This window comes from Ciconia boyciana, chromosome 4 (assembly GCF_034638445.1).
Source record: "Ciconia boyciana chromosome 4, ASM3463844v1, whole genome shotgun sequence".
Classification (NCBI taxonomy): Eukaryota; Metazoa; Chordata; class Aves; order Ciconiiformes; family Ciconiidae; genus Ciconia; species Ciconia boyciana.
The window spans coordinates 22,001,200-22,015,836 of record NC_132937.1 but is presented as its reverse complement, the minus strand read 5'-3'; the positions used below and the strand labels follow the sequence as shown (position 1 = coordinate 22,015,836).

The 14,637-nt window shown below is 50.2% G+C and overlaps 1 protein-coding gene across 1 annotated transcript; it reads left to right on the top strand.

Moving 5' to 3' along the window:
• Window positions 1-675: 675 nt before the first annotated feature.
• Window positions 676-14,463, top strand: LOC140650858 (aquaporin-7-like). Its single transcript, XM_072859674.1, has 7 exons — window positions 676-782; window positions 5,037-5,163; window positions 8,403-8,529; window positions 10,826-10,963; window positions 11,698-11,816; window positions 13,202-13,419; window positions 14,304-14,463. Exons 1-7 carry the CDS (start codon window positions 676-678, stop codon window positions 14,461-14,463), a joined length of 996 nt encoding a protein of 331 aa, XP_072715775.1.
• Window positions 14,464-14,637: the final 174 nt, after the last annotated feature.

Sequence of the window (14,637 nt, the reverse complement as noted above, 5' to 3'; positions counted from 1 at the left end):
TGTTGTACTTATTAAACTGTCTTTACCTCAACCCACGAGTTTTCTCATTTTTACTCTTCCGATTCTCTCCCCCATCCCACTGCGGGGGAGTGAGTGAGCAGCTATGTGGTGCTTAGTTGCTGGCTGGGGTTAAGCCATGACAGTAGGTCAGGAGAACAAGATGCTCACGGATCAGGGATGGGGCAGGGAATGGGGGATGACAGCAGATGAGGAGCTGGCAGGACCTCGGTGGAAATCCCATAGGTACCCCAAGTGTCTTGCAGGACCTGAGGTGCCCCTGTGCCTCTGTTTCTCCCTCTGTGAAATGCCCTATACCCGTGCATGGGGGAGACTTTCCAGGGCTTTGCCCAGATGGAAACCAGCAAGGTGCCTCAAAAACCATCACACTTTGCTCTGTATAAAAACGACCCGATTCTGTCTGGAAAGCCAAATGGAGGGCAGGAGGGGAGGGTGGCCCAACATGGGGTGGGTAGGTCCCCAGCCGGGGGAGCCTAGGCACCCTCCACTCTGTTGCCCAACAACAGGGCCAGTGCCGCCCCAGGCGACCCCTTCCTGGACAGACCTGCTCTCCCCCTTATGAGTAACAAAAGCTGTGTAATTCCCCTCCTGCTGACACCACTGCCTCGGGATTACCTCTGGCTGAGTGAGCTTTAGCAGTCTGGGGCGGGAGGCACCATGCCCCCGGGGAGTGAAGCGGAGGGCTGTGCACTGGAGCAGGATCCCACCATTGTGCCACCACATCCCTCAATCGGTCCCTCCAGCTCCCACTTCTGCCCAGCATGGTAAGAGCTAGCCTGGTTTCACTGGAAAGGAGCAGCTGCGGGTGATGTGCCTTTGGCCAGCTTCAGGGCAAGGGGCGATGGTGTGTGGGGGTGAGCTGAAAGGCCGTGGAGGATGGTGTCCTGGGAATGGGGAGTTGGGTAACAGTACGGAGAGCAAAGCCATCTGCTGAGAGACAAATATCTGGGGTGTCTGTGACTCGCTCAGTGCCTGCCATCCGTAAAGGAGAGGAGGAGATAGACCATGAGCGTTAGATGTGAGACCACAGGGTGTGGGTCCTCTAGAGTACATCAAGTGGGGTCTGTCCTGGACAGCTAAGGTCATACCAGTGCTGTACTGGTCTCTGTGATCTGGCCTTGCTTCCTAAAGGGGTCTGGGGATGTCTTGGTGCCATCTGCATTTGGTCTGATGGAGGTGCAAGCTGTCCTCATCCACGGTGAGGAGCTCCTCTGCTGTGCTATCTGCTCATGCTCCTCTCAGCCTCTGGGGAGAAGTTAATGCTCCACCAGCAGGGCTGAAGCTAATGGAGTGGTGACATTCCAGCTGTTGATTAGCGCAATTAAGAGATAAATGAGCTCCTGGGTGCAGAGGAAACATGTCCACTGTCAAACTGCATGAGAGAAGTTATTCCTTGCAGAAGCATGACTGCCCTGGAGTCCCTGGGCACTCATCCTTCCCAGGGCTGCTCTAGCAGGACCCAGGGGGGTTGTTCCCCTGGGTCTTCAGTACCATGGGTATCAACACCAGTGCAGTTAGTAGGCCTTGACTGTGCCAGAAGAAAAAAAAGAAAAAAGAAAAAAAAATTTCCTTTATTACTAGTGCTGAAAGCGCACCTGCCTTAGGGAAGAAATGGGTTTGGTTTAGCAGGTGGTTCCTTAATGTGCAGTGGAAAACACGGTAAAATTGTTGTAGGGTCAATGTTGAATGAAGTTTCAACCTGTGAGCAAGTCAAGGTGAACATCAGGACACAGTGCAAAGCTAAGTGTGAGCAGCTAAAGCTCTTCTAACGAACTTTATAGGAAAACTTTATGGGATAGCACATGTAAGAAATGAGTTAACTCACGACTGTGATGGGGCTGGCACATGAACAAATGGCTTCAAGAATTTGGCTGGAAATTAGAAGAAAGTCTCTAATCTCCTGAGCAGCAAGTTCTGGTAACAGGCTTCCAGCAGGAGGAGTTGGGGCAAAAAGCACTTACTCCTAAAATGGAGACTGGCCTGGCCACGAAAGGAATGTGGTGTGGCTGCTTATGCTAGTAGGGGACTGTATTTGGTGACCCCAGAGATCCTCGTCAGCCCTGCAGTGAAACCATGCAAGTGTGAATGGGTGTTGTGGTTTAACCCCAGTCAGCAACTAAGCCCCACACAGCCACTTGCTCATTCCCCCCCACGATGGGACGGGGGAGAGAATTGGAAGGGTAAAAGTGAGAAAACTCATGGGTTGAGATAGAGAAAGTTTAATAGGTAAAGCAAAAGCCTGCTCACTGGTGGGGTGGTGTGAGAAGCAGAAAAGGCCTTGACTCTGTGTAAGCACTGCTCAGCAGTAATGAAAACATCCCTGTGTTATCAACAGTTTTCAGCACAAATCCAAAACATAGCCCCATACTAGCTACTGTGAAGAAAATTAACTCTATCCCAGCCAGAACCAGCACAGCTGGTCACGTTGGGCAACTGGCAGATCTTTGTGCTCCAGCCCTTTTCTGACTCACATGGTTGGTTGTGCTTGCTCAAGATCACCACATCTGGATGCAGGGAGGAAGGGCAGTCCAGCTCACCTGGCAGCAGATACCTCCACGTGGGTGTGCACGCTGGAGCCCATCACCCCATCACCCCACGTCCTGGTGCAGACACTGGAGGGAAACTGCCAGCATGGAGTGTGACTCATAGGTCTGGCCTCAGACGCTTATTTTAGGTGGGGATGAACTGCCCTTTGGAGCTGCCTGTGTTTCCCTGCTGAGTATGAAGTGGAGGGTGACAGGCACAGGCTGACACATTTCAGTTTTGTGTGCTGTCAGAGCAGTGGTGCTCTGCCCTATAGGACTCATAGAAAGATGTTTTTTGTTGTTGTTACACTCCTTGAATATTGGCAGATCAACTTTCTTTAATGTATAAAAATGCCTGGAGGAACCCTAAAATTGAAGGGTTCTCACATTTTCCGCAGTCAACACAGGAACCCATCTGAACACTTTTAAGGGAGAAATTAATGTCTCAGTGCCATCTTGTGGAATGATCTGTGTAAAAGGACGAGGAGCGCAAGAGGCACATCCAGTGACCCATGATGCCATCCTAGAAGCATGCTGGTGTTTTAGGGAATTTGGTGTTAATATCAGGGATTATGCTGCAAATATTATCACCAAACCAAAGATTTCTATTGCAAACTGGGATTGCCTTTTTCCCTGAGAAGACTGCAAGTCCATGGGAGCCCAGTGTTCCCAGAAAATACCTGTCCATTTTTCAGCCCAAATTAGAATATGGAGATGCCTATAGTTAATGCTTGAACGCAGGAGACAAAGCCTTTCAGAGACAGACCAGCTTTCTTGTTTGCCCACAAGGGAGGAATCCACTTGGAAGGCTCCCTGAGATCTAGGAGTGAAAAATGAAGTTGTAGGTCCAGTTGTGGGGGATACTGACCTACTCACACCTCGTCCATCTGAGACAGGCTGTGAGATCTCCAACACACGCTGATGCCAGGACCGCAGCTTTACATGTCAGCTGGGAATTACCATGTCCAGAAGAAACTTGAGGGTCTTGTCACCACCCTGACCTGGTGCTCCAGGGCCTGTGTTTGTGTGCTCCACCAGTAAACATTTGCATGGCAGAGAATGAAGTGACCTGGAAAGATTTATTGGCCACTTTTTCTGTCCACAGCATAGCTCACAGACTCATAGGACAAAGGACCTTCCCACCTAGAAATATGCTGCAGGAACACCCTTGCCAGCAGCGTGATTATCATCTGTCATGATTAGATGGTCCTTAGTATCAGAGACAGACTAGTAAATTACTGCATATTTAGCCAGGCGTTCACTGAGGTCAATAGCTAATCTGTTGCTGGAGGAGGGCTTACAACAGTCCATAAAACCCTTCCCTGCCACAAGATAGACAATAATCTATGGAGCAGAGAGGAGAATCAGCTTCCCAGGTTCTTCCACACAGTTGCTCAGTGTTCTGTGGGTGAAAGAAAAGCTCATGAACTTTTGCAACGCAGTATTGCAGAGGGAGGCAACACCAGGGGCAGTGTGAGCAGAGCACTATGTCCCCATCGAGGCAGCTGCTGGTAAGGTCACCTCCCCAGAGCTGCACACTGTGTCCCCTCCAGAGCCTCACTGAGAAGCTGCAGCAGGCTGAGAGGAAGGTGAAGAAAACCATCAAAGACCCAGACAAGGCTCACAGAAAAAGGTCTTGAGTGTTCAGTGGGTTTAAGTTTTTCAGTGATTAAGCAAAGATATTAAAAACCTTTTCACAGTGGAGAGGTAAAAGCACTGCTCACCAGGTGAGCTCACCAGGTGAGCAGGGAGATAAGTGGAGGGAATCAGGAGATGGAGGAGGAATCAGGACAGTGAGGACTCTGCTCTGGCAGCCAGATGAGATTGAAGATCTCTGGGGACCGCTGCCGAGACTGGTCTCTCCTTGCCCCACATGAGAGGACAGACCGGGAGGGTGGCAGGGAGGCTCTCCACTAGTGTGATGGGAGCTGCCGACACAGGTGCACTTAGCGAGAGCAAATATTCAACCTGAAGCAACACTCAAGGCATTGGGCTCTTCCTGGTTGCAGACAGCGGTGCACACCAGCTCCAGGCAGAGTATCCTCACCGCAGGCTGGGCATCCACATAGTCCTGCAAAGCACAGGCAAATGGTCCTAATCCTACCTCTTAAAAAGAAATGGCACCAAACCACCAGCCAGTGGGTTACAATGCAGAGCAGAGTCAAAATTCCTGTTCAGTTCCTGTGGAAAAGGCTACAGAGAAAAACAGGCTTTAGGAGCACACCAAAGCTATTTATAGCCTCATCGCTCTGGAGATAGGCTGCTCCTGGGCAGAGGCACAACATTTGCAATGCCCCGGTAGCAGAAATATTGCATCCTTACCATATAGTTTTAAAAGGATGGCGTGTGTGTGGGAAGACTTTGAAGCTAGCTGCTACTTTATTGGCTTGTTCATCGTTAACCAAATGAATTAAGGTGTCTGGGGGTGAAGGGAGGGTGCCAAGTCTCAAAGGGTAACTTAGCTCAGCGCAATGAAGTGTGCTGTCACAACAGGAGCTCCCATGGCTGCAGGCTGGAGCCGGAGAGCAAAATGCTGGAGAAGATTCAGAAGGTGCTCACGATTCGTAGTGGCACCATCAGGGAGCTGTTGGCAGAAGCGCTGGGGATGTTCATCCTCATGGTAAGGAGGAGACGAGCCCAGACGTGTGTGTCTGTGCAGGCGCATGTGTGTGTGTGCATGCAGGGCGGGTGAGAGGGTAAGCGTTTGCAGCAGCAATTTGTAAGGCCAGTGGTTTCCTACCATGTCCTCAGGGATGCTCAGCAGCTGGTTGCTACTGCTCACCCCTCTGCTCTGGTGGGGTGGCAGCTTCCCATCGGGTAGACCATCTGTCAAAAACCTTCTGGAGGAAAAAGCAATGTGGCTGGTGGGAGGTGGGTGCTGGGAGAGGGTGAAGCAGGTGGGGATGAGCCACTGTTTCAGTTATCTTCTAGGAGAAAAATGAGGAAGAGTCTGGGAATGAAACCAAAGAGCAGTGTCTGGTCAGATGGGGCAACGCAATGCTTGTGCCAAACCCCCTGAAAGATCCCATGCAGTGAATTGAGGCTTTTCTTCCTGCTGTGCCAGAGGCAATGGTGTGGCTGGGGGGTCCTGCACAGGTTTGGGGAGCATACCCTGAGTCCTCTACCGCTGACAGCCTCTGCGAAATGAGAACAGCATTCATCCATCTTCCTCTTGGGGTTGCCAGGGTAATGAACGCCTGTGAAACTCTCTGGAGCCACAATCCACCATTAAGAAAAATAATTACTGGGTGTAAAGCATGCCAGGATTTCGCTTTTGGTTTTCTTATGCTGGCAAATGAATAGTGCTTATTCAAACCATACAGAAACTCCCACTTGCCTGAGGAATCTATTTCACACAGAAAAAGTGAAGTGGTTTTGAGCTCTTGGGCTGCTTCAGAGGTGTTTGGGGAGAGGGTGAGGAAGGCTTTGCAGTCAGAATTGATCCCTGGTGGGGGGTGAGGTGCCCACCAGGATGAGAGCCTTTGTGTATTGGACCAACATAGCAAAATGAGATCCTCCCTCTGAAAAGGCCCAGTAGCTGTCTGTGCCAACTTGCTACATCTGGACTTAGCTTGCAAGCGCTGCTGGGCTGAGAGAGATGCTTTGGACTGGACCAAGGCTGGCATGGAAGGGCTGGGGATTATCCAAATAACTTGTACTTGGAGATTTGCACAAGAGGAAGATAAGATTTCTGTAAGCACGGGGACCTTTTGACACAGCTGTCTGTACAGATAAAGGTGCTTATTTTCAAGGGCTTGCTTTTTATCACATCTTATTGCACATCCAACTCCTTGAAGTTCACTCCTTACTACACAGGTAGTTTTGCACGCATTGGAAGTCAGAGTACAGACATCTGTGAGTCCTCAGCGGGAGTTGAGCAAACCATTTTCCTTTCCCCTTCCCTTTGTGTTTTGGTGGTGGAAGTTTCCAGGTGATAAAGATCAAGTTCAGGGGTGTCCTGCCAGGGCTGTCTCTGGGAAGCAGCATGAGAAGGAGACTTTTCTCTGCACTCTGACAGTCCAAGGCAGATTTTGGAGCCTGCAGCTCACATTGGCTCTTCCCTCACTGATCCCCATGAGGGAATAGAGTAGGAGTAGGGGCATTGCACCCAGACCCCCATCAAGGGCTGGCCGCAAACAGCATTCAGCATCCAAATGTAGCATCCAGCATCCAACTTTTTAGCAGCCCCCTGGCCCTTACTGCAACTGGGAATGCGCTGAATGCATCTCCAGGATGCCTGTATGGCTGTTATTTGGATGATAGCGCTCAGCCAAGGCCTCTTGCTTTGACAGACAGGCAAAGTTCATAAAGGAAGGAACCAGGCAGTGGGAGTAAACAGCACAAGTAGGGAGGTAGGAAAAAAAAAAAGGCTATTTTGGGACTGTGAGAATAGAGGAAGAGACCAGAGGTTTGGATCTGTGCTGAAAAACAGATTCTCTGTCCTGTCCTGTGTTTTTTGAGGATAGTGCTGTTCAGCTGCAACAGCCATGTCTCCTGCCCTGGGCCCCCCCCATCTCTGCACCTGCGTGCAGTTCTGCAAAACCTGTGCTTTATGCACTTGGCTTCTCTTGGATGTGGCTTTGGAAAAGCTCAGACATGAGTAGGCAAAGTTTTTATAAGGGCATTGCAGATGCTGGGGGACATCCCAGACACTGCTTTTTGGGGCTTTTGCTGAGGCAGAGAGAAGGGCTAACACCATGCCGGCTGTAGCTCTGTGCAGAGCACAGGCTCTGGTCTGTGTATACAAGAAAGATAAGAACAGTGTCTCTGGGGAACGGGGGATTTTGGTGATGTCTGAAAGGGAAGAGGGAGAGCAGACACATGAGATAGATAAAATTTGGATCTAGGCAGAGCAGCCAGTAAAGATCCCAGGCAAAACAGGACAGGCCAGAGCAGAAGTTTAGATGCTGGAGAACATACTGACTTTTTTGTCTTGGAGGGATGTGTCACCCTGTATAAACATCCGTGCAGTCCAAGGAACAGGATACACTCTCCAAGCCCTAAGTGGTTTGCGAGGCAGAGACCTCAAGAGAAGCTCTGTCCTTCTCCAGATTTCAGTGTAAGAGCTGTGCAAAGAACTGATTTTTTCCACCCTCTGACCACATTAAAAAAGTGAAATAGAATTTACTTTCAGGCCAGAGCAATTTCTTGAATATGCCTTTTCCGGCTGGAGAGTGTTTACTTTTCTTTTTACTTTTTCTTTTCACTTTTCTGTTTACTTTTTCCCGATTCACCTTTATTCACTAAAATGTATTGAAATTTTGGTGTTTTCAAACTGAAAGTATATGTGTTGAAAGGAAAAGTCAAACCAGAATTTCCTTCTTTGTTTTTTTCCGCAATAAGTTGCCAAAATTAGAGTTGAGTTTGGCAAATAGCAATGTGCTACCCAAAATACATTTTCAGTCAATAAATTGCACACCAGGAAAAGAAAGACTACAAGAATTTGCCCACTCTCCTTCCATCTGGCTTGAATGCCGCCTCTGGGCGGTCTGCGGTGATGCTCCCCTGGCTTGTGTCCCTGGCTTCAGGCACAGAGGCCCTTACTGCAGCTGTGTGAGTGGTCCCAACCGAGCCGGGGACCTCGGTGCGGGTGTCTGGGGTTTGTCTCCCTTGTACCCAACCCAGCCCAGAATGTCTGCTTTGGTGTGATGGTCACCAATGAGGAATAATCCAGTTAGCCATTCAATTTTTGAAGAGGAGGGTCATTCTCACTTCATCTCCTGACTGTGGGCACCTCAGATTCTTCCTGTCTTTGTGAGTTTATTAGTATTGCAGAAAAAGTAGCAAAGAAGCTCAGTCCACCACAGCAATAATCCTACTTTTAACACTCCTTTCTCTCTTTCTTTTTGCATGCACTAGGTCTTTGGCTTGTCTTCTGTGGCACAAGTGGTATTAGGAAGAGGAGACTTTGGGCAGCATCTGAGCATCAATTTGGGATTTGGCATTGGTGTTACCTTGGGCATCCATGCGGCCGGAGGAATCTCTGGTGAGCAGGACACTTGAGCATAGGACATCTCTATGATGTCCCATGAAGGCCACATGCGTCGGAGGCAGCAGGGGTGGGCTGCGGAGGGGTGGGTGACGGCATGGCAAGGCAGGGCAGTGCCCTCACCAGAAAAAAAGGCAGTCCTAGGGTCCCCAAGCAAAAAGAGCAGAGCAGGTCTGGTGACCGTAACCAGGGTCAGCCTTGTGACCCAGTGATCACAGCCAAGTCCGCAGGGGAGAGGCAGGTCTGAAGTCAAGCCAAGGAGTCATGATAGCACGGCAAGGTCAGGAGAAGCAGGGGATGAAGCAGGCACAGCATACCTGCAGTATGCTGATCTCAAACGCATGTCCTGAGCTGAGACAGGGGCAAGCGGGACAGGGAGAATGGCAGAGGTTCAGCCATCCCCTCCTGTTGCGGTCAGCGGAGCCAGGTTTCAGCAGTGCCCCTGTTAGGCACTTGGGATATGCCATCATGGCCCAAGGAGACAAGGAGCTCTGAAAACATGCTGCCAGTCTGACCTATGGGGAAGTAAATAATTTATTGCAAAGGAGAGCTTACTGCTGATGTTGCAACAAGGAATGGTATGCAAATTTCTCCTTATCATCCACACCCATGCGCACACGCCCCGCGCGAAATCAGGAGGTGGTGTTTCAGGGCCATGGAGTTGTATCTCTCACATGACAGAGCATTACCTTTGCCTTGTGCAATTTCTGCATTAATTTGCACCAAGAGAAGAGATTAAGGGCTCTAGTGGGCAGAAAATTAAAGCAAGTCCTTGCTCTTGAACTGTTGGAGCAGAGAAATGTCCAAGGCTGGGGCTGGCTTGGAAAGGAAAATTTTTCCACGCAAGCAGTCAGTTCTCAGTGTCCCTGTCCTTTTGGAGCTGGTGGAGACATCCTGGGGAAAGCAGGCTGAGAAAAGTAGGTCCCTGCAGTCCCAGGTGACATTTGAGATAAGGCTGATCTGCTGAGGGCTGGGAGATGGGAGGAAGGGTCTCAGCTCAGCCAGCAACAGGCTGGCTCTGGAGCCAGCTTCAGGGCTTCTTGGCATTGTGATTTGGCTTCATTTGTGTCACAAGATGTTTCTTGTGATCTCTGAAATGGCTGGTCATGCCTGCAAAGGATTAGAGGATCAAAGAAAAAGGGGTCTCCCTCCATTTCAGTTGTGGTTGTGGGGCTGTAGCAGGCAGTACATTCACTTCACTCTGTCCTGTACTTTGATGAGATGACATGTGTCTGGCTCTTACCCCTTTCTGAGTCTGGAGTAGGAAAAGGCCACTAAGGTTGGAGCATTTACTAACCCCCAAAGTTTACACCTCCTAGGCAGGAAAAAGCAAATATTTCCTTTGGAGTCGTGGGGGGATGAGGCCTGGAGAACAAACGTGGTTTGCACCAAGGGCACCAGCCCTGGATCCACTTAGTCTTTCTCCAAAAGCACCATTATGATACCAACCTCCTCCACAGAAAGTATCCCCTCAAAACAGGGAAAACTGATGTTGCACTCTATGAAAGACACATACTAAAATATGTACGGAAATGCAATCCAAGATTACAAACTCTGTGAGGGAAGGACAGGGTCTGCTCCACACTAGTGGGAGCAACCATGGTCTGGCCAGGATTGACCATCCTGGTAACCCCTTCTCAATGCAGTGACATCAAAGAGCTAATCTGAGTCCCTGCCGACAGCCTTTTGTAGGATTTGCTTTGCAGACATGAAGATATGGGGCATCAGTGGTTGATTTTGCAGCTTGCTTCCCCGGTGCCTCGTGCCTTGCCTGCAAGCTGTGCTATGCGCCCGCAGCTCCCATCAGCTGGGGTGCTCAGCTCTACCAGGATGAGGCCCTCCTTATCTATCAGATGTTTTCAGAAGGCCTTGCGATTGTTTGGTATAAGATTTGCCTCATCTACCTGCAGCCATATAAAAGGTGGGTGATGAGTCTTAAGTTCTGGGCTCCCTTTAAGTTGCATAGAGAGAAACTCATGCAGAGGGAGACTCACGCCATGCCACGAGAGGTGTCTCTGACAGGTGAGGTGACCGAGGCAGCCTGTGGTCTACAGGGAGTAAAGCAGAGGTTGTCTAATTTTTAGAGGACTAAAGCTAGGAGCTCTCTGCCCTGAATCATTCAGCTGCCCAGGGAAAAACGGGCCGGTTTTGAGTCTGTGCAGGAGGAAGAGCCTGCCCTGGGAGGGTCTTGGTGCTCTGGAGGAAGGTCTGGGCGGTCACTGCGGGGCGTGGGGCTTGCTCCAGAACAGCTGCATTGGGGTCAAGGCCATTCTCTTTTGCTGTCATTTTGCAGGAGCTCATCTGAATGCTGCCATCACCCTCACACACTGCATTTTAGGAAACCTCCCCTGGAGAAAGCTCCCAGCTTATCTCATCAGCCAGTTCCTGGGCTCCTTTATGGCAGCAGCCACCATCTTTGGCCTCTACTATGGTATGGTTGTGTCTTTATCACAGGGGTTGCTATGGGCACCATTTCAGTCTTAACTCACAGTTCGTCAAAAATATTTCCTTTTACAGTACCCAGCATGATGTCTGGGTGAGGAGGGCGAGCTCCTGGCTTGTGGGACAGACCTTCATAGCTCAAGGCCAGAGCAGGGCCCAGATATCTCTGGGAAGGATGTGCAGTTCCTGGAGAACACAGCTCCTTTTGCTCAGGGCATTCCCACTGCCAAAACCTCAAGGCCAGTAGCTGCATTTTGTCAGCATTTTGTTTCCAGGGCCTGTAAGGGCTTGAGTTAGATGGACTACCATGTATTAGGTACAGCTGGAGCTCTGGGAGACTCTGCTGGTCTGTGGAAAACAGGACTACAGTCATCTGTGGTTTTGAGTTGTGAGCAGAGGACCTACCACCCATTGGCTCCAGCATGTCTCAGTCTCCGAGGGGCAGAGGGATGGAGGCCTCCAGTGCATCCAGAGCATTCAGCCTGCCCCAGGCTCCTGGAGCAGGGGCAGGGAGCTGGTAGGTGTAAGGAAGCAACTGCAAACCAAAGTCTGTGGGTAACAGATATCAGTGAGATCATGCCCTGTGAGGGGTGTGTCACCTCCATCATATCTCCCATTGCCTCTCTTCCCCTTGGTGTCTGTGCTGGCTGCAATGGGTAGACTTGCGTACATGCCATGTGGGATGAACTCTACGCTAAATCCCATAATTCCCATTTCTCATAGATGCTCTGTACAACTACACCAAGGGGAACTTTACAGTGACAGGACCAACTGCCACGGCATCGATCTTCTCCACTTACCCTGCTCCCTATGTATCCTTGCTGGGAGGCTTCTTCACAGAGGTCAGTGGGGACTGCTGTGGTGTGCTAGGAGAAGGTAGGTGGTAACAGGTGCTACTGCAGGTCTGCTACAGGGGACTCGCAGCCCTACACACGCAGACACAATCACAACCTCTACTCCAAGGAGCCCACCATCCAGGCAGGTGCCTGACAGGTAGGATCCAAGGCACCTTGGTGGCTGAGCAAGCCTAAAAGGTAACACCTGAAGGCTGCTTGGTCCGAGTGCCCTCCAAACACCTTCCCTGCATGCAGCCCAAGCAGTGGGAAGTGAGAAGCTGAGTTATATCAGGAACTATCTCCTTTGGGCTCTGGGCAGTTCCCTGAACTGTTCTTCCCCTTTTTGGATCCTACACCCGCTCCATGCTCCCAGGCAGCTCTGCTGGCTGCCCCTCACTGGCACAGAGGGCCTGGAACTGTCTTCACGTGAACACAGCCTGTCTGGGTTGAACCTCTAGGGTTTGAACAGTCCAATTTAGACTGTGTACAGTTGATTCCCAGCATACAACACAATGTCCAGATGCCCAGAAATAGGAAGGGGACATGGAGCACTGGGGCACTGGAGAAGGAAGATTCACTTCCAATTCAAATCTGAGGAAGCCTGTGCTTTTGTCTCTGAGCTGACAAAACTCTTGCCTGGGCATGATGAGAAGGATGGTGAGAGCTGGAGAACCTACAGGTGGGGACCTGGCCACTCAGCCTCCTGGGGAGCATGCAGTGTCCTTGTTGCACAAGAAAGTAAATGACAGTGACAGTGCGTTGCCAAGAGCTGCAGAGTTTCTGCTTTTGCTGGCGTCTCTGCAAGCAGTCCAGGGCTCTCCAACTTCATTTTCTGAAGCAGAAAGAGACAGGAGTCATCACCTCTATTCAAACCTCAGTTCCTGACATCTTGGGCACTGCAGATCTACAAATGCCAGTTATGTACTGTCACAGATGGGAGATTCAGTTTCTCAGATGAGAATCTGGTATCTGCTTTTAGTCCTGAAAGAGCTAATGCAACAGGCTATATAAAACATCACTTTCTCTAGGGAAGATCAGATTTGTCTCGTTAGCAGTTTGTTATGGCTCTGCCTCTGTTAGACGAAATGTACTTAAAATAACCCATGTCCCTAACTTGAAAGGTGGAGGGACAGGACAGTACTGAGAAGTTCATATCAGTCCTAGAGCATTTTTGGTGATGAGGTAGAGACATTTTTGCTGGGAAATGAGTTAAGACTTTTCTTCAGTCCACCTGTGGGGAGGGAATAACATTGGGGTCCTACCTGACTTGATCAGACCATGAATCCCACCTGCTCTTCCATTCTGGGAAGTCTCTTCCTCTCTGCTGAGCAGGATCCTTCTGTCTTCTCCATTCTCTCTCCTGACCTGTTCCCCCTTTCCTGCTCCTGCAGTTTACGGAGACAGTGATGCTGCTCCTGGGCATTCTGATCATCCACGACGAGAAAAACAACGGAGCCCTGAAAGGCACGCAGGCCCTGCTCACGGGTATCCTGGTCCTGGGCATTGGCCTGGGGATGGGGATGAACACAGGCTACGCCATAAACCCCTCACGGGACCTGCCCCCCAGGGTCTTCATGGCAATTGCTGGCTGGGGAATGGACGTCTTCATGTGAGTGACCCGTTTTGCTTTTACACTGCTCAGCTCGCAAGGAGAGGAGATAAGCCCAAGATAAAATGGTCATGAAGCCTTTTACTTTGGACCAAATGATGGTATTGCTGCAAGAGTGCGTTCTCCATTCTCAGAGAGCAAGGGTTGTGCATAGAGGAGCCCTGTGCATTATGTACACAAAATTTAGGGTACGCTAATTCTCCAGCATGGGATTCATCTTGACATTCAGATACCTCAATTTGGGGACCAAGCTGGCTACCTGTCAGCTGGAGATCTAGCTGGTTATTACAGTGACTGGAGAGCCATAGAGCGATTCAGCTCACTTGAAAGCAGGTACTTACAGCTGGATTGCTGTATAGCTCTCCTAAATTTAGATGTCTGAATCTGGAGATGAAACCCTGCCTTCCCCTATCTAGTAAGATGATGCCATGCTATGGCTTTTCCCATGGTGAGGGCATTAGCAGAGTCTGCTGTCCCAGTTGCCCATTTTCATTACATTTCCGGAAAACACCCTTGAGACCTTGGTAGAGGAGGTGCAGATGCTATTGGAAATGGGGAGGGAAAAGGTGTGCATGTCTGTCTGTCTGACAGTCATACTCATCAGGATCATACAGACTATTTCTGTAGGAGAACAAGAGACCTGCAGACAGTGCAGAGCTACTTTCTCAGGCTGATGAGGAAAATGACCCTCCCTCCAGCAGTTATGTGGGTGGGTAGAGAATTTGTCTAAGCCAGTTGTAGGGCCCAGTATGTGAAGTGGGATGAGACACCTCTGCTCACACAGCTCAGTCCCCAGCAGGCTCAACTCACCTCACCCTGTGCCATGCAGTGACAGGGCAGTGGTTCATCTGGCTCACCCGCTCCTCGTCTGTGTTTCATTTTAGGGCTGGACATCACTGGTGGTGGGTCCCACTCACAGCTCCGATTCTGGGAAGTCTTGCTGGTGTTTTCATCTACAAACTCTTCATTGATTTTCACAACCAACCTGTCCCAGAAAGTGGAAATGAGAAAGGACAGCCAGTGGTGGAGACTTCTACACTGTGATGGCCACATGCTCTGAGGAAAGGGCCTGACAGTAAAGTCTATGTATGTATGGACTGACAGCCAAAGGGTAACCAAGTGGATGAGGGCACGTGCAATGGTGCTGCTGGAGCACACCGTTTCTCCACCCTGCAGGTGGAGGAATGAGGGGCTAGTCTTCCAGGTGTTAAAGGAGAA

Excerpts from the sequence above, each read along its gene's own strand:
- LOC140650858 (XM_072859674.1), top strand. The coding sequence starts at position 676 with ATGCCCCCGGGGAGTGAAGCGGAGGGCTGTGCACTGGAGCAGGATCCC. Across the intron at positions 5,164-8,402 it reads TGGGGATGTTCATCCTCATG|GTCTTTGGCTTGTCTTCTGT; the intron begins GTAAGGAGGAGA and ends TGCATGCACTAG. Across the intron at positions 13,420-14,303 it reads TGGGGAATGGACGTCTTCAT|GGCTGGACATCACTGGTGGT; the intron begins GTGAGTGACCCG and ends GTTTCATTTTAG.